General features: G+C 38.3%; 1 protein-coding gene across 1 annotated transcript in view; it reads right to left on the reverse strand.

Moving 5' to 3' along the window:
• Positions 1-1,665: 1,665 nt before the first annotated feature.
• The window catches only part of SECISBP2L (SECIS binding protein 2 like), a 62,267-nt gene continuing 39,564 nt past the window's right edge, over positions 1,666-24,368 (reverse strand). The window contains exons 16-18 of the mRNA XM_082648219.1: positions 19,658-19,812; positions 12,706-12,925; positions 1,666-5,991 (exon numbers count right to left, since the gene is read on the reverse strand). Coding sequence (XP_082504345.1) covers positions 5,309-5,991; positions 12,706-12,925; positions 19,658-19,812 — 1,058 coding nt within the window. The 3' untranslated portion in view covers positions 1,666-5,308. The remainder of the gene's footprint in view (positions 5,992-12,705; positions 12,926-19,657; positions 19,813-24,368) is intronic.

Raw genomic sequence — 24,368 nt, forward strand, 5'->3', positions numbered from 1 at the left:
GCCTGATGCTTCTGAGAAGACAAAGCACTCATTCCTTCCACAGAAACCTGTACTACTCCAGGCCCCAAACCACAGCTAAGTCACAATTGCATTCTCTGGTTGCTCAGCTAGGAGCTCCAAACTTCATGCAATTCAGTATCTTATTTGCTCTAACCCTCTGTACCTTGAATACAGGCAGCCAGGTTATAGCCACACAGTTACCCAACGCATTTCTGCAAGAATAAATCTCTTTCCTTACCAGAGGGTTGCCAAATAATCACTCAAAGTGTCAGAGAGATGGGAGGAGCAGGGTGAGGGGAAATAAAAGAGATTGAGACAGGGTCCAAAATAGAAATATCTCCCCCTTTTCCAAACTCTGCATTGTGGGAGCTCCGGCGAAACATGCTTTGGCCCTGTGATCCACAAGGCTGCCATTATTACCTATAATGTAATATTACCTATAATGTAATATTATAATGTAATAAGCCAGGTGTCATATTTCATACGTGTCAGAAGAACCCATGTTAAGCTAAAATACTGAATTGCTAAGATAACTTAGACATTTCAAATAACTGAACTACTTAACGTGTGATCTAAATGTCTTTTGATGGTGTTCTCTTTCTAAAATGAAATACTTATGTGTATGGCTCCCAAGTTCTGAGCTTAGACTCAGAACTAAACACCTTTCATGGTCAGGCCCATAGTTCAGGATACTTCTCTTCCCTCTCTCCTCACTTAAAAAAAAAGTTATTAATATTACATGGTAGCCTTTGACTGTTTTCAGGGGCCATGCACACCCTCTTCTGGTCACTTCTAAGAAAACCTGATCACTGTTAGGGAAGGAACTCTGTCAGCAGTAGTACAAATTTTGGTCCAAGAAAGGGAACTATCCTGATAACAACTGAGAGGCATCCCTCCTTTCTCTTTGTGATCATCAAAACTTAATTTTTCATTATGAAAATTAGTGAACCTACTATTTTCTAACAGATGAGTTTTCAGATTTCCTCCACTTCATTGTGATACAGTGACAAGGTCTGAGACAACTCCAGGCAAAGGGTGATCAGGTGAGGCTCAGTAAATCCAGTCTCTGAGGCAATCAGTTCAGTCCCGGCAGATCTCACACTGCAGAAGACACATGAAGATGAGGGGAAGCCCTGCTTAGTTTGCACACATTGAGCATTTTGTGCTGACATAACATAGAAGACATAGTGAATAAAAGCATAGACTTGACCACAGGACTGAGTCTGAATCCCAGATCTGCTAATTTACCAGCTGTGGAGCTTGGGCAAGTTACTTAACATTTCCATGATTATTTCATCATCTAAAAAGTGAGAAATTATAATAGTATTTCCTCATAGGGCTGCTGTGAGGATTAAGTAAGTTAATATTGGGAAACGGCTTAGAACAATGTCTGGCACAGAGTAACTAGCATAAAAAGGAGAAGGAATTGGTAGGAGCCTTTTCCTAACACTAAGATGGTCTCTGGTGAGATGGTTAGACCCATGCCACAGATCACACCAACCACAGAGATTTTTACTAATTACTCCTTCCTGCAGATTATACCTTCTTTGGGCAAACCCATGAGAGCACTAAGGGATACCACAAGCTGGACTCTTCTTTTCTCTATCCTACATGTTGGGCAAGTCAGGAATTCCTCAAGCACCTATTCTGAAATGATAGACTACATTTCAATAATCATTTTATTAGTTACAGAAGAATTTCCACTAGTATTTACATAGTGCAAAAAAGCTGTTATTACCCCTATAATGTGATATAGCAATCATCCTTCATACAGCAAAAGACCTATCAAGATGAAAATCCCTTCATGTTATAATTCACACTAACTTTGCTAGTTTTTAATTAGAGCATTACGATTAAGACAGTAAATTATAAATTCATGTGGTATACTTAGAAATTAAATTACAAAATAATACAAATCCTCTTAAGGTGTGATGTGCCAACAAAGTTTAAATTTTTATCATTAATTAGAATTCAGATTTCAGATTAGGCAAACAGTCTGGCTGATTCTGTGATGTGTGTAAAGGTTGGAAGGAACAAGGGAGGAAGAAGATATATTATTTCACAAAAAAAATTTAAGTCAAAAAAAGATAAAGTGTTTAAATGGATAAGTTAATGTTCTACTTTGTTGACACAACGTACATAAAATACTTAAATGACAGGTCTTTTTCTTTTTAAGCAAACAGCAGCTTTACAAACAGTAATACTTCTTTATATATATATATTAAAGTAACAATGTGTTAGGATTGAACAGTTTTGTGCTAAAGAGTTGAAAAATGAATGTGGAGCTCACTACTCATTTGCACACTGTAATTCCCATCCCACCCACCTCCCCCAGCTTATTAAGAAATCAGACAATTACATTATTTGGATATTAATTTCTCAATATTTGAACTATGTGAATTCCTTTTGACTAATTCTTTTCCAAATACTGGAAGCATATAAAATACCATCTCTGCAAAAATGACATCCATTCAGAGCCTTTAAAAACTTTTCAATGTATAACACATTTTTTCCAACGTTTAGTCAAAAGAAATATATTACAACATTTACAAACATATTTAAACCAAAAGTTAAGCTAATATGAACATTGTCTTTTGAGAAGTAATCTTCACAGCAAACAAACCTACTGAAGCAGAAATCTAGTTTTGGGAGTGCAATTCATATTTTAATTAATATATTTATGTATTGAAATAGAAATCTAATATTAATTATTGCCACTAAAACCACCTCTACACATGAAGAAAAAAAATCACTATGGTTTTTATTTCTTGTGATGATGAACCTTTATTCTTAGCATTAGATCTCTCTAAATCTCCAAAGAGCTACTCACCCCAGATCCAAAAAACACTTTCCTAATTTTCACACCTCTGCCTGCACATAATATACACAAATTCCAGAATTTATCAAAAGGAAACGAATTATAAAGACATTACCAATACTTATTTAAGCATACGTTCTACACAGTAGCATTTCCTTTAATAAATTTTGGGTTGTCCTCTAGAGGTGACCTGTCTCATATAAAAAAGGCCATGGTCCCTTGGGTTTGCTGACAGAAGATACTGCACGTGCAAGAGCGTTTATCAAACACATAACTGAACACTTCTGAAGTCTATAGCAAAATTCAAAGTTACTGGTGTTCTGAAGATTTCTTCAACTTCCCTTTTGATACAAATGTCAAAAAATCGAAAATGACAATTCTCATTCAGTAGAGATATAAAATATAAGAAACCTTTGAAAAGCCACTCATTACCTTAAGATCAAGAGTTATTTGAATCACTGACACCAGGCAAAGGAAATTTACACCATTAAAAAGTATGCAAAATTTTTCAATATACTTTTAAGATTGTCAGTAGTTCAAAACCTCTATCATTTCTTTAAACCAACTAACACTTCCAAAGGTACAGAGACAGTAGGATCTGCCACATATAAATCCATGATTACTATTTCAGAGGCTTCATTCCTTACATGCTACATACCTTTAAGTACTGGATACTTTGTGCCTAAGAAGTCTATACTGAAGAACAGTTTAGGCAGGACAGTACAATAACGTCCCCTTTTAGCACGCTAATAAAGTTGATAGACTTGACATTTCCCACACAGCAATGCTCCTAAACTTTCACAATTCACAAATAACTAAGTCATCAACCAAGAATCTGGTCTCTCCAGTAATTAATGTTGGGATTATCAATAAATACATCAATACTAGAACAGTAGTCCCAATGCATTCAGTAAAGAATCTGCCCAATTCTTCCCTCTCACCTCTGTGAGGCAAAGCTCTGCCCCATAAAACCTGGGCAGGGAAAATACCCCTCCCTCTTCAGTTCTGTGCCTGCTTATCGGAGTTGGAAGTGTAAAGCTGGCATGCGTGTGTGTGTGTGTGTGTGTGTGTGTGTGTGTGTGTGTGTGTGTACACGCAGACACGTGTGTTGGTTAACTGGAGGTGGTGGGTGGTTGAAGGGAAGACAGAAAAATAGGTAATTTGTAATTCTCCCACCGTTATACACTTGCAGAGGTCACTACCAGGTGGTGACTGACTAGCAAAACATTTAGCTGAGTAACTTTAACTTCACCCAAGGAGGTATAAACATTCCAGGAGAAGGGTAGAGATAACTAACAGTGATCAAGAATTAATACCTGTGCCTATCTCCACACTCTAAAATCATCTAATAGTTTCAGCACAATTAGAACTTTCTCTTTTCTTCAAAACTTCCTCTTCCAAATCTTGATTATCAGGATACATGTTACAATTGCATAAAGTTCCTTTCCCTGGCTCCCGTCAGTAACTGTGGTCAGTGTTACCTGGCAGGTGCTCAAGGTTAGGGACAAAATATTCTTCTTAAAAGGTGCAACGGTTTTTCACTCAGGACAAAGTATGAATACTCAATCTGATCCATATTTTAAGTCCAGAGAATCCCAAATCAGAAGCATGCAAGAGAACACACCAGTATAAGACTCTGCTTCTGGATAGTTTACAATTAAGTGCTGCAGTCATACAACCGGTTACAATTATTCACCTGTCAAAATTTGCCTAATTTTATGCAAATACGACTATGTACAAGAGCATTCCTGAGGTAAGTAAGAAGCAAATGTGAAACAGAACCCAGAATGTCCTATCATGGGTGACTTCTCACTATCAAAGACAAACATACCTAACTTTCCACAAATAAGGCCAGCTCTAATCTACCATGGTGGCTCCTTTGCTAGCCTAAGTATTGGAGGCTCTGTCTTAGCCCGTCCCAACTTTAATCAATGACCATGATCAGTGACTTCTGAAATAAGCATTTGTGGACTAAATAAAAGGTGCATCCATTTTTAATACAAAACACTTTGCGAACTTAGTTACCCTCAGCCATTTTTTTAGTTTTCTAACTCTACCTCCAGTTCTTTTCTAAAGAAGCCCAAACAACTTTTTGGTCAGACAAATTAGAGTATAGGATGTATAGTCTTGAAGCAAACACTGGTAACTGCTCCTTTTCTTAGAAGCTTAGCCTTTAACCTTCAAAATGACTAAACAGGCATTTTAAATTTACTTTCTTTAAAATCTGGTCTTCTTTTTAAATCGTGATTTTCCATAACAAAATAAGCTGAAACAATTCTGAATTTTCCATACAGTTCTTAGAAAGACACTTAGATGCTAATTAAAAGCTAAGCTATGGATCATAACAAGTGAAAGACAGCTACAAAAATATCTGTCAGGAATTAAGTACATATATTAAATACTGGACAGTGCAAAATGTTGAGATGAAGCATGAAAGATAATGGCTGCAACCCTTACATAGTTGGAGATAGATAGCTGACATTTCCTGAGTTATAGATTTGGGGGCGTATAATTAGAATCAGAGTGCTCCTTGCTCAGCGAGCTGCAGTTGCTGGGCTTCTGCTGTTCCTGACTTGCTTGATGGTCAGTAGTCCAGGCCTCGCTATCCACCCCTGGCTCTAGCACCTCAGCAGCCTCTGCTTCCTCTTCCCCACTTTGCTCTGCATTGTCTTCCTCAGAACCATTAAGGGTTTTTCCAAGCTGAAGAGTTTCCATCGTTCTCTGAGTCTCAGAGACCCAAGACTCAATTCTACTATTGAGCTGCACTTCTACAGATATGGGTTCATGAGTATAATCTTCCTCCTCCTCCTCGTCTTCATCATCCTCTTCTTCCAGCATGCCAGGTACAAGAGTGCTGGTGGTGCTGGTGATGGAGGAATTCAAAAGATCCCGGCCACTGCCATCCAAAGAGCCGGTCTCTGTACTCTGCTGTGAGGCCCATTCCAGGTCATCTGGCTTCACGTCCTCTTTATCACTCACTGTTGGTTTTCCAGGGTTTGTAGCTGAGGTAGTACTGCCTGCAGCCACTGAAGATGGCTGCTTACCAACAGGGGCTGTGTCAAATGCAAGTTTACTGGGTTTTTCAGATGTGCTGTGCTTACAAGAAACTTCTCTCTCATTTTCTGATGTCTCCAATGCATCCGAAGTTTCCACCATGTTTCTCCAATTTGTTTCTGCAAATATCAAACAGATTTTTTAAAAACCAGAACACTGTTTCAGAATCGTGCAACTCTTACAAGAGAGAAGAACAAACTACAGAAATCTGTTGGCTCACCAACTGACTGGAATGTTATAAATGGAAAACAGTTCTCAAAAAACCCCAGCACATTTAACATAAAGAAACAAAGAGGCCAAAATAAGTACATTAATGCTTCAGAATGTAAAAGACCTAATACTAACAGGAGCTCACTCACTCTAATATATAAAATCCAGGTATTCATAAAAACCAATGAATTGCCTAACTTTTTTTGGCCCTGAAGTGTCCTGGGCTCAAGGATCCACAAGTCACAGATGGCAGAGCCAAGATGTCCATCAGAAAAAAAAAGAGAAAGAAATAGTTCTGATTTAACAGGCTTATATTGTGCTCCTTTAGCAAGTCAGAGCTGTCTTCTGGCCTGTAATGGAACTTGTGTTTCCATTTATAAGCAAAGATGCCATGCATGTACTTTAATATTTGTGAAAATGTGTTTTATAACATATGTATGTTGCCTGGCTTACCAAGTGACTTTGAAGCCAAAAAATAATGAAGTGTTATTATATAATACAGTGGTGATAATCTAAATTATTTTTAACAACAGGTAGTCAGTTTATAGCAAAAAATGTACTAGGAATCAGGAGATGAAGAACAACTCTCCCACCTGTTTTTTTGTACGTTTTATTTTATTTTCCATTTAATTTTTTTATCACTGAGGTATAATTGACATAAAACATTATATTATTATAGTTTCAGGTGTACAACATAATGATTCAGTATTTGCATATACTGAGAAATGATCACTACAAGAAGTCTAGTTAACATCCATCCCCATTAATAATTACAAATTTTTTTTAAGATCTACCCTCTTAGCAACTTTCAAATACACAATAATATTAATTGTAGTCACCATGCTGTACATTAGATCTCCAAGCCATATTTATTTTATAACTGGAAGGTGGTAACTTTTTACCCCCTTCACCCATTTTGCCCACCCCCAGCACCCCCTGCCTCTGGCAACCACCAATCTGTTCTCTGTCTCTATGAGCTTCGGGGATTTTCTTGGGGTTTTTTTTGTTTATTTTTTGTTTTAAGATTCCACATATAAATGAGATGATACCGTGTTTTCCTTTGTCTGACTTATTTCACTTAGCATAATGCCCTCGAGGCTCATCCTTATTATCACAAATGGCAAGATTTCATTCTTTTTAATAGCTGAATAATATTCCACGGTGTGTGTGTGTGTGTGTGTGTATATATATATATACACACACACACACACCACATCTTCTTTATCCACTGATCTTCTTTACCGATTTATCCATCAATGGACATTAAGTTGTTTCCGTATCTTGGTTATTGTAAATAATGCTGCAATAAACATGGGGGGTGAATACCTCTTTTTTGAGCTAGTGTTTTTATTTTCTTCAGATAAATACACAGAAGTGGAATTGCTCGATCATACGGTAGTTCTCATCTTAATATTTTGAGGAACCTCCATATTGTTTTCCTTAGTGGCTGCACCAACTTACATTCCCATGAGCAGTGCACAAGGGTTCCCTTTGCTCCACATCCTTGCAAATATGTTATTTTTTGTCTTTTTGATAACAGCCAACTAACAGGTTGTGAGCTGATATTTCACTGTGGATTTGATTGGCATTTCTCTGATGACTGGTGATGTTGAGCATCTTTTCATGTACCTGTTGGTCATCTGTGTGTCTTTCTTTGGAAAAATGTCTATTCAGATCCTCTGCCCAATTTTAAATCGGATTTTTTTTTTTTTTGCTATTGAGTTGTATGCGTTATTTATATATTTTGGTTATTAATCCCTCATCAGATACATGATTTGCAAATATATCTTCTCCCATTCAGTAGGCTGCCTTTTCATTTTGTTGATGGTTTCCTTTGCTGTACAGCTGTCTGATTTGGTGTAGTCCCACTTATTTTTGCCTTTTCTTAAAAAATAAAAATCCCCTTCTATTTGCATTGTAGCTGCTATTTGCATTTTACAGGCATAATGATCAAGCTGTAGTGATAAAGCAGGCCTATTCATACAAAAATACTTAATGTGATTGCCCCCCATCAATTATACATTGCTACAGACCATATTTTGGCCACCTGAAGTCAGGGCGCATGGTTTGGGGGGAAAACCTTCCTTTCCTGCAGCTACTTCTAATGTAGAACAGGTCTTTCCACTTGCATTCCTACCACATGACAAAAAAATCTAGTCCTCCTCCTTTATTCTTTCTCAGTTAATAACATCCTTTTGAGTCTCAAAGCAGAAGAAACCTTATAGTAATCCTTAATCCTATCTTTCTCCCTTACTATATATATCCCTTCATTCCACTGAACTCATAACTATACCCTGTCACTTCTAGCCCCAAAACTATTAAATTTGGTCACTACTGCCTTAGCTCAAGCCTCCTTTATCTTGCTGTACATCTACTATACCTTTCTAATTGGTTTTGTGAATTGACCACATCACTGTCTAACTGGCTTTTTATTACCCTAGTAATCCAAACTCCTTAGTTTAGTAACCAAGCCCTTCATAATCTATCCTTCTGGTCCCATTCATTTTAACCCCCAGCCATGCATTCCATGCTCAAGGTCACTTTGAATTCTCACTGCTCACAGAAGTCATCCCCTTTCTGTTTACAATTCTTTGCTTTGCATAAGCTGTTCTTTCTGTATGAGATGTGTTTTCCTCATTTATCCTTCACACTCCTACTCATTCTTGACAACTTTTAATGCCAGTTCCTTTGTGAAGCCTTTCCTGATTTTCCTAAGACCGTCACTGACCTGAACTCCCACAGCACTTTCTGTATATTTGGTTCAAAAGCATTTGTTTTTTGTTTTCTGTTCTACTCCCTCCTCCCTCCTCATTCCCACTCATCTCTGTGTTCCTGTGGCTGGCATACAGTATGTGCTGGGAAAATAAGCCTTTACAGTAAATGGAAATTTTCACCCATATATATAATTATGCAGAAAATAACTTTCAAAAGCCATACAATTTACAAAATTTAGGTACACATATTTCCTTCCGACAGTTTTTTTCCTCTTTCAAAAGTACTATAAGAATTCATGTGGGGTCTTAGAAAAAGTCCCACCTCTCCCTTAACAGGGAGTCAAAGGAACAGGAAAAAGAAAGGTGGTCAGAAGACTGAGCAGGGCTGATCTCTCTCCAGGTTCTGTCTTGGGCATTCAGCTACTAGGTAGGTGAGCTGAAAGCCAGACAGGTCCTTTGGAAAGGAAAGGGAGATATGACCTTGGAAGCAGAGACAAGGGACTCTGTGATTAGCCATCAAGAGACCTGTCACAATGATCAAAGAGCCACTGAGGTCACATATCCACGGGGAGGGTCCAGGGTTCCACCTTAAAGTAATAGGTGAAGCTTGATCAACAACTAACGAGCACACAAACACATAACTGTGATGGGGAGAAACAAAGCGAGTATGAAAATGCCGTCTTTGGTTGGAGGAGCGGGCAGGGGATGGGAGGGGGTTGGGCTGAATACAGGAGTCTAAAGCCAGAATAGCACATCGAGAAGCCCACTTCTGAAGAAGGGATTAGGAAGCAATGTAAAGGCAGGGTCAAAGATCTCAACAAACCTGGAAATGTTACTGATCCAAACCTACCCTGATCCTGAATTCTTTACTTTAGCAGAATTTAGTCAATAAAGCTGCTTATTAACCCCTCTATGCTTTCCTGTTTTGTTAGTTGGTTCTTTGTGAAACTACCTTTTCAACTTTGACACTAGTTGGTTTGTCAGAGGATGAGGTGTGTGTATTTCTCCCATCAGTCAGTACACAGAGGGAAGCTGTCCATCTTTAGATAGTTGTATATAGTAGAGGAACACAGAGATGAGTTCAAGACCCTACAGAAGAAGGTATGGTGGCAGAGAATGAGCCGGAAACTCAAGATAGATAGAGGTAGTCCTCCCCTCACAAGGGGTTACTGAAAACCTACTGTATGGTCCTACTGGAAATTCATTCAACACACAAGGAATTCACATCACACTGGCTAAGAATTCTAGAGTCAAACTTAGCAGTTCTGTGACACTGGCAAGTGATTTACCTCACTTCATTTTAGTTCTCTCATCTGTAAAATGCAGTACAGTATTTCTTATCTCCTAGGACTGCTCAGAGGATTAAATGTCTTAATAAAAGTGCCTAGTAAGAATTCAGTAAGTGAGCTATTATTATTATATGTCAAGTGCCCATTAGGTGTCAGGTTTCTATCTCAAAGAACGTACTGCTTAGTTGGGATTTATGTTTGAAACTATCTGTTTCACGTAAGTATGACAAAATTGAGACTCAGCTCCAATGGAAGGAAAACATAAGCAAAGAAAACAATTACGGTGTACACAAAGAACAGTAAGACTGAACTATCATAGGAACCTTTCTATTCTACCAATGTTTAGCATCCCTTTCCCAGCTTTGTTTTCTCTTTAGACTGTGGAAATCACAAGAAAACATTTTAGAAATCTTGCACCAGAATGGCATAGGAGACACTATTTGTTGTCTACCCAAGAGTCATTCCCCATTTTCTTCCTGGCTAACAGAACCCCCAAACCTGAGATGGACTTGAACACAGTTCCATGGGAGGAATTAAAATAGTTCTTAGACTATCATGACTATCCCATTCCCCTTTGCCAGATAATCTCTTGCCCACATCTCCCTTGCAGCTAAAAGCAGTCACATGGTCGGCTCTGGCCAAATGTAACAAAAGGCAAAGTCTTCTGAAAATTGTTTCCTTCACTGATAAAAAGAGCATACTGCTTGAACCTCCTGCCTGAACTGTTGTGATGCCCAGGGCCACTGCAGCCATTTATGAACATGAGATGATAAGCACAAGAATAAGAAGTCACAGACTGAAAATGGAAGAATAGAAAAAAGGAAAGAACCAGGGACATTGACAACATTGTGAAATAATTAAATATCCTAATTTCTCAGGCCACATTAGTGGGTTGTTTTTTGTTTGTTTGTTTCTGCGGTACGCGGGCCTCTCACTGTTGTGGCCTTTCCCGTAGCGGGGCAGAGGCTCCGGACGCGCAGGCTCAGCAGCCATGGCTCATGGGCCCAGCCGCTCCGCAGCATGTGGGATCTTCCCGGACCGGGGCACGAACCCACATCCCCTGCATCGGCAGGCGGACTCTCAACCACTGTGCCACCAGGGAAGCCCCATTAGTGGGTTTTATGTCTGTTGCTGAATACATCTGATACTGACAGAGTAACTTTGTGCTTTACTCTCAAAGCAAATTATTTATGATTATTTCCACTTATTTTGTTGGCGTCCTCATAAATCAGATCATAGGCCAGAAACTTTAAGGTTCTGTCTAAATCCCTTCTTAGAATTCAGCCATTAGCTCACAAAACTTTCGCTCTGAATGAAACATTATACATGATCTAGACAAACCCTTCTCACTTTACTGAAGACAAATCTGAGGCTCAGAAATTAATCAATTATGCCTAAATACCCTAGGCAGACTGTGGAAAAGCCAAGGCTTCAATCTTTGAACACTTTAAATCTGGTGTTTTGAAAACATCTTCTAAGTCTTTGAGAGGTTCTTTTTATAACTTTTCTTTTTATGTGCCCAAATGAAGATCACAGTCATTTCCCCAAATCCACAGCTTTAGGAATTTATCTTGCAGTTTACCTTTGAGATCTGGCATATCACTAATCACTATATAGAGGAATGATTTTATTTACAAAGTTGGCCCTTTATCTTCTTTACTTTCAACTAGTATCACTTTAACCAAAGAAACATCTCTGCCTCTAAGCCAGAATCACCTTTGCCTGACCAACAGTTTCTGAAAGGTGCACAATAACTTGTTAGTTGCCTCTGGTCTGCAGCTTTGTCAAAAGCATTCCAAACATTTAACTACAATCACAGACAAGGAGAGCAGGAAAGAGAAGTGTGGGAAGAAAGGAAGAAAACGATGACTCAGTTTTTTACATGTTACATTTTAGGTGGCAACAAGCTATTTGATAAACTTTCAGATACGACTAAAAAGAGAAAAGAAAAACAAGAAGCCAAGGTGAAGGAGGTGGCTGCACTATTTTTAAAAAAGAACAGGGGAAATGAAACAGAAACTAGATCAAGAAAGTAATCTAGTATTCTAGTACTAGTGTTCAAAGTATTATAGAAACATTGCAAGGAAACTACTAAAATGCAGAGTACAGTAACTGTTGTTACTTTAAACCTTATACATAAATACTGTTTTTAGTCTATAAGTCCTTTTCACTACCATCAGATTTAACTCAAGACAAATGTCACAAGTCTACGTTTGTTAAGTTTAGATTGAATATTCAGGTCTTTTGTTTACACAGTAAATACAAAATTTTAATAATCAAGTATAAAGTATTAGAATAAAACTTCCTAGAATTTATTTATTTACTTAGTGATAGGTCAGAAGAATGGTACATTTCGCTTTTTAAATCCCTTTGGGATTTTCTTTTTAAGATTTTGGAAATGTGACTAATTTCAGGGTCTCACAGAAACTCTCAGCCCCAAATATTCTCCTAACTTTCAATGGACATGTGTAATACAATTTTTAAACCAAAAATGTGAGCAAAATTTGAATAATCAAGAAGATAAAAACAAAAGGTAGCATGGAGAGTCATTTTTAAAATGACATTAATCATTAAATTATTTCAAAATTTCAGTCATTTAAAATGGTATGTAATAACTTACCATATTCCTTTTCATTGACTTCAGAGATGGGTTCAGAAATAACACTGCAGAAAGAAATGGCGCTTGCTGCAGAGGGATTCCGAGAATGCCCCATGTGGTGTGGCACCTTTTTCACGTTCTTCAAGGCTTCCTCGGCTTGCTCCTGTTCCATTGCTGCAACCATATCTTTATATGCTTTCCTGGCTTCTTCAGTGAGTTCTACTAACTTATTAAACAGGCTCTAAAAAGAAAGAGATTTTGCCCAGTCCGTTTTTTGGTATACTCTTTATTACTACCATTAGCAATAAATACCTCTACTGTTTCAGGACTGGATACACTTTCTATCAGCACAAAATCCAAATGGTATGCAAACCACAGAACCTTACAAAATACTCTGTAACTTACATATATTGTTTAGTTAATTCTCACAAGTCTGAGGCAACTTCTTGATTCAGTACTAGCCACTAAATATGCTATATTAAAGTTCTTACAGAGTTTATCAATTCAACAACTGCACCCTTTAGCATGTGGCACTACAGTGGGTAGCAAGACTACTGGAACCACCCCTCTGCTCTCAAGGAACCTTCCATATGGCTGAAAGGAGAGGACAGGAGACGATGATTCAGGGGACAATACCTTAAATGCCTTGACATGTACAAAGTGGTTTAGCTTTGGGAGGAAACATCTAACTGCTGGGCATCAGTGAAGAATTCATAAAGGAATATGACACCTGATGTAGGCCTTGAAAATCTGGTATAGTTTTGAGGAGTGGAGACAGTACATTCTTAGCCAAGCATGCAAAACCATAAACCAAGGTACAGACTTAATAAAGTTCAAGGCTTGTTTGGGGAGCAGTGAAGAATCTTATATGGGTTCGAATATAAGGGAATGAGTGTATGTATGCAGGGTGATATCAAAGGATGCAGAAGCAGATGGCAGTCTCCACAGGAATGAAAAGTTCCCTATCATGTTTGCTTGCTGAAAGAACTCTTTACAATAAGACCAAAAAGAAGTGATGGTATGGCTAGCTGCGGCCTTGAAAATGATGAAAGCCTAATTATAAAAATAGAATAAAGAACCTGGAAATAGAATGTGGAGTTAACCAGAAGTTCTTCCATCAGCAAAAGAGAATGAACATGAATGGAATTAATAACCCCAATGAAACTGTAAATGACAGAGCACATTTGTGTTAATAAATGGCAAAAGTCGTTAGACATTAAAGCTGTACTTCAATAACTATGACATCTAGCGATGTCTAAAGAAAACTGAAGTTTTCACAGTCACCAGAAAGACAACCAAAGAATGACTTTTAGTGATTCTTACATCAAATGACTTTCAGTGATTCTTACATCACAATTCAACACAATTCAACAACATTCTACTCCTGTTTAATGTCTTGATTTAGTATCAGAATGCAACATACCCACACATTAAGTAAAAAATTTTAGATGGTAAATATGACCTGGCCACCTGGAAGAGTATGTTTAATTATATATATAAAATTACGTTTTCAGACAATGGAGAAAAAGTACAGCATTTTTTTTTTCTTAACAGGGCACTGTCATTTAAATATAAACCATAACAACACGAACGCATGGCAAACGTGTCATATTACTATGGAATAATGTATCTCTAAAAACTAAACTTAAGCAGGAAAAGCATAAGTAATGTGCTTTACCCGGCTGCAGTTTAAAGTACAATACAGGTACAATAAACACTGCCGCTAACTGTATTGATTTTTGAAAAGGGGTGGGTGCTAGTAGTATCAAAAATATATTCAGGATTTACTTATTTTTACTTATTTTTAAAAAGGAGGATGGATTCTGATAAAAAAAGCCCCCATGAGTTACATGTAAGAGACTTCATAAATATTTGTTTGCAATAAACCATGCACTTAAGTGCAGCCAACGAAAAGAAAATAGGCTTATGGATATGCAATTCTGAGATTAACATTGGTTTTACAATATAAATAAAACACAGAAACTGTTGGGAATAAAACAATACACAAGAAGAAGAGAAAATAAAATTGAAGAGAAAAGCTATTAGGGAATAAAAGCTTTGAATATCAGGGTAAGGACCGAAAGCTTAATGCAAAGGTTAGCATTATTACATGGTAAATATAGGGTAGGTGCACTACATTACTATGAGTAGACACTCTGGACAATATAGCAGTACTTTCTTTACCTCCGTTTTATGAATGTGTTTTGGTTTAAACAATAACTTACTACCTCAAAATGGAGAAGGCAAGAAAAGCAATGTACAAACAAAACTGCCAAACATTTTATAATATAATATCATACATATAACCTAATATACATAGTTCAGTAAGAAGTCAATACAATTAAAAACAAACACATCCCCTTTTCCTGACCCTGATCCCATTGCTATTCCATAAACTCTAATAGTGAACAAAAGAGTACATTGTTATTATGTGTCTTTATCACAGAGCTACTTAGCACCTAAATTCTCACATGAAGTTTAACGTAACAGGCAGTTATACATCAACCATATAATTAATTAAAGAAACATTTATTACCTGCTCATCCTCGAGTAACGTAAAAGGTTTTCAGGGATATAAAGACAAGGGAAATCAAAGAGGAAATCAAAAGATACCTAGAAACAAATGACAATGAAAACACTACGACCCAAAACCTATGGGATGCAGCAAAAGCAGTTCTAAGAGAGAAGTTTATAGAAATACAATTCTACCTCAAGAAACAAGAAACATCTCAAATAAACAACCTAACCTTACATCTAAAGCAATTAGAGAAAGAAGAACAATAAAACCCCCAAAGACACCAAAAGGAAAGAAATCATAAAGATCAGATCAGAAATAAATGGAAAAAAAAAGAAGGAAACAATAGCAAAGATCAATAAAACTAAAAGCTGGTTCTTTGAGAAGATAAAGAAAATTAATAAACCATTAGCCAGATTCATCAAAAAAAAAGGGAGAAGACTCAAATCAATGGAATTAGAACTGAAAAGAGAAGAGAAGTAACAACTGACACTGCAGAAATACAAAGGATCTTGAGAGATTACTACAAGCAACTCTATGCCAATAAAATGGACAATCTGGAAGAAATGGACAAATTCTTAGAAAAGCACAACCTTCTGAGACTGACCAGGAAGAAATAGAAAATATAAACAGACCAATCACAAGCACTGAAATTGAAACTGTGATTAAAAATCTTCCAACAAACAAAAGCCCAGGACCAGATGGCTTCACAGGCGAATTCTATCAAACATTTAGAGAAAAGCGAACACCTATCCTTCACAAACTCTTCTAAAGTATAGCAGAGGAACACTCCCAAACTCATTCTACAAGGCCACCATCACCCTGATACCAAAACAGACAAAGATGTCACAAAGAAAGAAAACTACAGGCCAATATCACTGATGAACACAGATGCAAAAATCCTCAATAAAATTCTAGCAAACAGAATCCAACAGCACATTAAAAGGATCATACACCACGATCATGTGGGGTTTATCCCAGGAATGCAAGGATTCTTCAATATATGCAAATCAATCAATGTGATAAACAATATTAACAAATTGAAGGAGAAAAACCATATGATCATCTCAATAGATGCAGAAAAAGCTTTTGACAAAAATCAATATCCATCTGTGATTAAAAAAACCCTCCAGAAAGTAAGCATAAAGGGAACTTACCTCAACATAATAAAGGCCATATATGACAAACCCACAGCCAACATCACTCTCAATGGTGAAAAACTGAAACCATTTCCACTAAGACCAGGAACAAGACAAGGTTGTCCACTCTCTCCACTATTATTCAACATACTGTTGGAAGTTTTAGCCATAACAATCAGAGAAGAAAAAGAAAGAAAAGGTATCCAAATTGGAAAAGAAGAAATAAAACTGTCACTGTTTGCAGATGACATGATACTGTACATAGAGAACCCTGAAGATGCTACCAGAAAACTAATAGAGCTAATCAATGAATTTGGTAAAGCAGCAGGATACAAAATTAATACACAGAAATCTCTTGCATTCCTATACACTAATGATGAAAAATCTGAAAGAGAAATTAAGGAAACACTCCTATTTACCATTGCGACAAGAAGAATAAAACACCTAGGAATAAACCTACCTAAGCAGACAAAAGACCTATATGCAGAAAACTATAAGACACTGATGAAAGAAATTACAGATGACACAAACAGATGGAGAGATATACCATGTTCTTGGATTGGAAGAATCAACATTCTGAAAATGACTATACTACCCAAAGCAATCTACAGATTCAATGCAATCCCTATCAAACTTCCAATGACATTTTTCACAGAACTAGAACATAAAATTTCACAATTTGTATGGAAACACAAAAGACCCCGAAGAGCCAAAGCAATCTTGAGAAAGAAAAACGGAGCTGGAGGAATCAGGCTCCCTGACTTCAGACTATACTACAAAGCTACAGTAATCAAGACAGTATGGTACTGGCAGAAAAACAGAAAGATGGATCAATGGAACAGGATAGAAAGCCCAGACATAAACCCACGCACATATGGTCACCTTATTTTTGATAAGGGAGGCAAGAATATACAATGGAGAAAAGACAGCCTCTTCAATAAGTGGTGCTGGGAAAACTGGACAGCTAGCTACATGTAAAAGAAAGAAATTAGAACACTCCCTAACACCATACACAAAAATAAACTCAAAATAGATTAAAGAGCTAAATGTAAGGCCAGACACTATAAAACTCTTAGAGGAAAACACAGGCAGAACACTCTATGACATACATCACAGCAAGATCCTTTTTGACCCACCTCCTAGAGAAATGGAAATAAAAATAAACAAATGGGACCTAATGAAACTTAAAAGCTTTTCCACAGCAAAGGAAACCATATAAACAAGAAGAAAAGACAACCCTCAGAATGGGAGAAAATATTTGCAAATGAAGCAACTGAAAAGGATTCATCTCCAAAATTTACAAGCAGCTCATGCAGTTCAATATCAAAAAAACAAACAACCCAATACAAAAATGGGCAGAAGACCTAAACAGACATTTCTCCAAAGAAGATATACAGATTGCCAACAAATAAATGAAAGGATGCTCAACATCACTAATCATTAGAGAAATGCAAATCAAAACTACAATGAGGTATCACCTCACACCAGTCAGAATGGCCATCATCAAAAAATCTACAAACAACAAATGCTGGAGAGGGTGTGGAGAAAAGGAAACCCTCTTGCACTGTCGGTGGGAATGTAAATTGACAGAGCCACTATGGAGACAATATGGAGGGTCCTTAAAAAACTAAAAATAGAATTACCGTATGACCCAGTAATCCATTACTGGGCATATACCTTGAGAAAACCATAATTCAAAGAGTCATGTACCACAATGTTCACTGCAGCTCTATTTACAATAGCCAGGACATGGAAGCAACCTAAGTGTCCATCGATAGATGAACGGATAAAGATGATGTGGCAGATATATACAATGGAATATTACTCAGCCATAAAAAGAAACGAAGTTGAGTTATTTGTAGTGAGGTGGATGGACCTAGAGTCTGTCATACAGAGTGAAATCAGAAAGAGAAATATAAATACAGTATGTGAACACATATATATGGAATCTAAAAAACAAAAAATGTTTATGAAGAACCTAGGGGCAGGACAGGAATAAAGATGCAGATGCAGAGAATAGACTTGAGGACATGGGGAGGGTGAAGGGTAAGCTGGAATGAAGTGAGAGAGTGGCATGTACTTATATATTCTACCAAATGTAAAACAGATAGCTAATGGGAAGCAGCTGCATAGCACAGGGAGATCAGCTCAGTGCTTTGTGACCACCTAGAGGGGTGGGATAGGGAGGGTGGGAGGGAGACGCAAGAGGGAGGAGATAAAAACTGATTCCCTTTGTTATAAAACAGAAACTAACACGCCACAGTATATTAATTATACTGCAATAAAGATGTCAAAAAAAAAAAAGACAAGGGTCCTACCCTTGAGGAATTCACACTTACATGAAGAAACACATTAACTATGACAAAGCAGTGTGATATCTATAACTGAGGAAAGCATGGGCTTCTAATGGCAGGACAAATATCAATTACATGATTGTAAAGAGTAGGTGGGTAGACAGATAATTTAATGGGTAGTGGGAGAGAAACTGAATGGATAGGGGAATGGGGGTATTCAATATGGTGACTGGATAGGAAAGATAGACACTTAAATATACACAAATAGTATGGCTGAGAAGAGGGAAAATGGTCCATCAGTTGTGTCACAAAATACTTTAGAATCAACTTCATAAAAAAGTTATTGTATGCACAGATTGTATACAATTTAAAACAAGTACAACTGAAAATGTTTCAATGTAAAAGCCACAAGTCAAATGATGTTCTAAAAAGAACCCCACACATTCAAAAAACCCCACCAATCTTAAAATGTTATCAGTTAATAAGCATTACTCTAAATAAATAACATTTACTTTATCATTTATCAGCTCCTATGGGCAAAGTTTGTATTAGTCGACTATGAGAGGAAGACAAATATCATGGGTGTAGAATTATTCTCTCAATTGGTTTAGGAATTTCATTTTCAAAGGAAAATCCTCTCCAAATAAAGGATTCTTTTCTCTCTTGACTCCTAGCAGCACAAAATATACCCAACATACAGACTGAAGAAATTTGTTTTACTTTGTACAATACTGGATACCTTTACCCAGCAGTTACATATATTGTCAAGTAGTACATATCTGAACCCAGGAAAAAAAAAATCACTGTAGCAGAAATACGAGCTAAAATCTTTTCACAATGCTATAGGATTGACTTATGCAAATGTTTTCAACACGAAAAAAGGAAATGTAATACTCAAGAATTTTCCACTCATTCCAGGAGAGTCATCATATCACTTCTCCAAATGCTCAAACATAACAATGGCACATGTCCAAAGATGTACTATGGCGGGTGGGCAGTGAGGGACTGCATCTTCTAAGTCTTACCTCAGCACCAAAGTAGTTGAAGATTCCCACCACACTAACAGGAACCAGCTTGTTCACACAGCGTCCTAGAGCTTTTCTTCCAAGGGCAAACACAAAAGGAATTTCTTGTTCCCGTGCCATGGCTATAACATTATAGAGAGCCTCATCCAGGCCACCTGAGAAATCAACATGTATAGAAGTTTTTAGTTATTTCCTAAATGGAGCTATTTTAGCACCCGACAGCATAAAACACAGCAGCAAAGGAGTCCATGAATGCTTGTGGCACTTAGGCTGTTCACCACATTTTCCTATCTGAATCTGTACTTCCTATCTGAATTTGTACTATATTTGGATATTACGTACATATTTTCTTTCTCCCAGTTAAATACTATATTCCTTTAATACGAGTATTTTTGTTTCTCCACAGGGACTAGTATAGCAGGAGTCAAATTTCAATATAATAAACATTTTCCGTTTTTTTAAATTAATTAAAATTGTTAATAGTGGCTGATTCCTTTATCTAATCTCTCAGCTCAAGTAAGCAACCTATCACATGCAATAAGACCGATTATACATTACTGTTTTTACTGGTATTTTTCCCCTCTGCCTGCTACTGCTGCTTGATGCCTCTGTCTACTCCAATCACCTGAAATGGCTCCTCCATGAAAAACGACAAATAACGGTGCACGACATAGTACAAAAGCCTCTGTTACTGCTGGTTTCTCAGAGACAAATCTCCACCATAAACAGAGGCAGAGACATGTATCTTTTTTTTTTAATATTGTATTTAACTGATTTTAAGATGCAAAATTTTTTCCACATACTAACAACTCTGAACTAGGGTAGCATTTTACAATCAATGGAATCTTTGGATTGATAGAATTTTTCTTTCTTAGTGGAATATAAAATATTGCTGCATCATACAATCATCATGTTCTATCCTGAACACTAATTTTAGGATACAAAAATTACAAATTATATATTTTTTTCTGAAATAGGGTAGGATAACTGTCTAGAGAGCCCATTTTCATTTCTGACATCAGTCACTGATGTCATATTGTTTCTACCATCATGTTGGCTTATATTAAATAAGAGACAGGAGAGTTTGACTTCCCAATTGGAAAAACTCAATGAACTATGGTTAAAAATGCATATATCATAACCATTATGTAAGAACTGATCTGGAATTTGGGATTTATAGGAGATGTTTAGGTATTGTTATTAATTACTACATAGTTTGAGAAAGTCTTTCAACTTCTCTCTTTCATACAATGGATGTAATTATTTTTGTCTCTCTGGCAAGATCAGAATGCCCCAATAGTAAAAGGAAAAATATTTGAAAGTGTTTCTTTGAGGAGCATTAATTATGTTGTTTAATATATTTAAAATATACCCCTCTGATGACCAATTCAGTACCCAAGTGTTCAGGACAGGAAACTGATTTTGAAATTGTTTTAAATATAGTGGCAAATAAATAGTTATAAGGGGACAATGGAAAGCAGACCTTCAAAATTAGATTGTATTTCTTCCTAAAATAGAAACATTTTTTAATAAAATTTTGATTGATATCATAAAGTCACATAGCCCAAATGTTTTCAGGTTCATTCAAAATAATTATGATTTGGAAAGGTCAACCATACATCAATTAGAAGACAGAAATGTTTATCAAAATAATTTCTTTATTTTTAGAATAATTGATTTGTAAACTTTCTAGGATGATTAGAAAGTAGGGCCATTTATTGTTAAGAATGCCACAGACCATGATCACATAAATCCATATCCTCTTCATAAAAGAAAATATTTATCTCTCATTTATCTAGAGAAGCAGGGAAGGCATTCAGCTTATTCAAAAGTAGCATGATCATTAAGGAACACATTCAAAAAAAGTTGGTTAGCAGAGTCTATCCTTTTTATCGACAGTGGAAACTATTAACTGGACCTTTAAAAGACCACTCGTAATGACCTTGGCTTCAGAATCAAAGCACTGTACTATGTTTGTATGGGCCTACATAACCTAGGGTCTATAATGAGACATACGTTTTGGCCTACACTTGACTCCTGTCCACAGTCAAAGACCAAGAAGGAGAACTGTACCTTTTTCCTAATTTTTTTAGAGAAAAGAGCCATCAAAGGAGGGTAATACAAAAATTTTAAAGTAGAATAGGCCAGAAATGAGCCATCCAGCTACACGGTAGCACCTCCGGGAACCAGCTGCCAGGTCGCCAGTGCTGGGTTTTTCACTTGTTCCTTTGTGGGGCTAGTGCCCCTGCTCCAGGCCTGCCTGAAGAGCTGTGGGGGAGGGTGCACCAGAGGAGACCTTCAAGATGGTGGAGAAGTGAGATGTGGAGATCACCTTCCTCCCCATAGATACATCAGAAATACACCTACATGGGAAACAACTCCTACAGAACACCTACTGAACACGGGCAGAAGACCTCAGACCTCCCAAAAGGCAAGAAACTCCCCACGAACCTGGGTAGGGCAAAAGAAAAAAGAACAAAAAACAGAGACAAAAGAATAGGGACCGGACCTGCACCACTGGGAGGGAGCTGTGAAGGAGGAGAAATTTCCACACACTAGGAAGCCTCTTCACTGGCAGAGACGGGGGGTGGAGGGGGAGAACTTTTGGAGCCACGGAGGAGAGCGCAGCAACAGGGGTGCAGAGGGCAAAGTGGAGAGACTCCCACACAGAGGATCGCTGCCGACCAGCACTCACCAGCCCAAGAGGCTTGTCTGCTCACCCGCCGGGGCGGGCAGGGGCTGGGAGCTGAGACTCGGGCTTTGGAGGTCAGATCACAGGGAGAGGACTGGGGTTGGCTGTGTAAACACAGCCTGAAGGGGGCTAGTGTGCCACAGCTAGCTGGGAGTGTGTCCAGGAAAAAGTGTGGAACTGCCTAAGAGTCAAGAGACCATTATTTCACGGTGTGCAAGGAGAGGGGATTCAGAGCACCACCTAAAGGAGCTTCAGAAACGGGTGTGAGCCACGGCTATCAGCACAGACACCAGAGATGGGCATGAGATGCTAAGGCTGCTGCTGCAGCCACCAATAAGCCTGTGTGCAAGCACTGGTCACTATCCACACCTCCCCTCCCAGGAGCCTGGGCAGCCCACCACTGCCAGGGTCCCGTGATCCAGGGACAACTTCCCCAGGAGAACACACAGCGCGCCTCATGCTGTTGCAATGGCACGTCAGCCTCTGCCTTCGCAGGCTCGCCCTGCATTCCGTACCCCTCCGCACCCCGGGCCTCAGTGAGGCAGAGCCCCCTAATCAGCTGCTACTTTAACCCTGTACTGCCTGGGCAGGAAGAGACATCCTCAGGGGACCTACACTCAGAGGTGGGGCCAAATCCAAAGCTGAACCCCGGGAGCTGTGCGAACAAAGAAGAGAAAGGGAAATTTCTCCCAGCAGCCTCATGAGCAGTGGATTAAATCTCCACAATCAACTTGATGTACCCTGCATCTCTGGAATACCTGAATAGACAATGAATCATCCCGAAATTTTGTTGGTAGACTTTGGGAGCAACAATATATATATTTTTTTCATTTTTCTCTTTTTGTGAGTGTGTACGTATATGCTTCTTCGTGTGATTTGGTCTGTATAGCTTTGCTTTTACCATGTGTCCTAGTGTTTTGTCTGTTCTTTTCATTTTTTTTTTTTAAATATAGTTTGTAGTGCTTGTTATCACTGGTGGATGTGTATTTTCATTTGGTTGCTCTCTTTGCCCGTTCTCTTTTTTTTAATTACTTTTTAATTTTTCTTATTTTTAGCACTTATTTTTTATTTTAATAAATTTACTTTCTTTTTTTCTTTCTTTTTTTCTCACTTTTCTTCTGAGTTGTGTGGCAGACAGGGTCTTGGTGCTCCAGCCAGGTGTCAGGCCTGTGCCTCTGAGGTGGGAGAGCCAAGTTCAGGACATTGCTCCACCACAGACCTCCTGGCTCCACGTAATATCACACACCAAAAGCTCTCCCAGAGGGCTTCCCTGGTGGCGCAGTGGTTGAGGGTCCACCTGCCGATGCAGGGGATGCGGGTTCGTGACCCGGTCCAGGAGGATCCCGCATGCCGCGGAGCACCTGGGCCCGTGAGCCATGGCCGCTGAGCCTGCGTGTCCGGAGCCTGTGCTCCACAACGGGAGAGGCCACAACAGTGAGAGGCCCACGTACCACAAAAAAAAAAGCAGCTCTCCCAGAGATCTCCATCTCAAGGCTAAGACCCAGCTCCACTCAACGACCAGCAAGCTACGGTGCTGGACACCCTATGCCCAACAACTAGCAAGAAAGGAACACAACCCCACCCATTAACAAAGAGGCTGCCTAAAATCATAATAAGGTCACAGACACCCCAAAACACACCATCAGACAGGGTCCTGCCCACCGAAAGACAAGATCTAGCCTCATCCACTAGAACACAGGCACTAGTCCCCTCCACCAGGAAGCCTACACTACCCACTGAACCAACCTTAGCCACTGGGGGCAGACACCAAAAACAACGGGAACTACGAACCTGCAGCCTGCGAAAAGGAGACCCCAAACACAGTAAGTTAAGCAAAATGGGAAGACAGAAAAACACACAGGAGATGAAGGAGCAAAGTAAAAACCCACCAGACCAAACAAATGAAGAGGAAATAGGCAGTCTACCTGGAAAAGAATTCAGAGTAATGATAGTAAAGATAATCCAAAATCTTGGAAACAGAATGGAGAAAATACAGGAAACGCTTAACAAGGACCTAGA

This window comes from Grampus griseus (genome assembly GCF_964374135.1).
Source record: "Grampus griseus genome assembly, chromosome: 2".
Lineage (NCBI taxonomy): Eukaryota > Metazoa > Chordata > Mammalia > Artiodactyla > Delphinidae > Grampus > Grampus griseus.